General features: G+C 62.5%; 1 protein-coding gene across 1 annotated transcript; it reads right to left on the bottom strand.

Moving 5' to 3' along the window:
• Positions 1–5: 5 nt before the first annotated feature.
• Positions 6–1167, bottom strand: RASSF1 (Ras association (RalGDS/AF-6) domain family member 1; the record flags this gene model as incomplete). The annotated part of the gene is made up of 4 exons (XM_008947221.1): positions 1057–1167; positions 683–977; positions 157–272; positions 6–59 (listed from the first exon to the last, which is right to left on the bottom strand). Coding segments are annotated over exons 1-4 (474 nt in total), but the record flags the coding sequence as incomplete, so codon positions are not given.
• Positions 1168–1173: the final 6 nt, after the last annotated feature.

Raw genomic sequence — 1173 nt, 5'->3', positions numbered from 1 at the left:
TCCTCCCGCTGCAGGATGCGCAGGAAGTTGTGAAGCTCCGGTAGGGTGAAGGCGTCCCACTGCGGGCACACAGACCGCCGTCACGGTGCATCCCCCCAGCGGTCACATCCCCCGAGGGGGCGCAGGCGTCCATCCCCTCCCCATCCCTGCACTCACGTTCACCTCCCCGGTCTCGTTCTCCTTTAGGACGAAGCTGAGCACCTTCTCGCTGGGACCAGCCAGCAGCCGCAGCCGCAGGGGCTGCTCCTCATCGGCCAGCTTCCGCAGGTACACTGCAACAGCAGCCAGGCGTCATGAGGGGCACAACACTGTAGGGACATCATCACCACGGGGACATCCCACCAGAGGGAACATCACCGCCATGAGGGACGCGCCCATAGTGACAGGGGACGCTGCCACCAAAGGTGGATACCGCTGCTACAGGGACACTGCCACCACGGGGCTGCTGCTGCTGTGGGGACATCCTTACAGCTACCGGGACACTGTCACCAAGGGGGATACCATCATGATAGGGATGCTGCCACCATGGGGACACCACTGCCCTTGGCCCTTGGGATGCTGCCACCACAGGGGACACCACCGCCACAGGGATGCTACCACTATGAGGGACACCACCGCACTGGGGACATCGCCACCATGGAGCTACTGCCACCACAGGGACAGGGCCACCCCAAGGCGCTACCTTGCTCATCCTTCTCGGACCTCTCAAAGAGGGCGAACTTGCGGGGGTTGTCAACGACGGTGAACTTGCGGAGGAGGGCATCAATGACCTCGCTGGCCCGGGTGTGTGAGAAGATATGCAGGTGTTTGACGGTTCCCTTGGGCAGGTAGAAGGATGTGCGGCGCTTCACCCCTTGGGTGCGTGGCCCCGTTCGCCCCGCCTGCAGGGAGGGCACCCGCTTGGTGGCTGGCACTGAGACTGGGCGCACCAGCTTCAGCTGCACCTTGATGAAGCCGGTGTAGGAGCCATCCTTGTTCTGGAAGACATCAAAGGAGGGCTGAGCAGGGCTGGGGCAGAGCACTATGACCCACCCCAGCCCCACACCAACCACATACCAGGCTCATGAAGAGGTTGCTGTTTATCTGGCTGTTGTACTCCTTGATCCGTTGCTCCACCTGCGCCTGGTCCAGCTCTGTTTTCTCCCACTCACTGGGCTCATCCTGTGTGACGGG

Source organism: Merops nubicus, unplaced genomic scaffold (assembly GCF_000691845.1).
Source record: "Merops nubicus isolate BGI_N331 unplaced genomic scaffold, ASM69184v1 scaffold29260, whole genome shotgun sequence".
NCBI lineage: Eukaryota > Metazoa > Chordata > Aves > Coraciiformes > Meropidae > Merops > Merops nubicus.
Note: the sequence above shows the minus strand (reverse complement) of the source record. Positions and strands in the feature narration are given on the sequence as shown.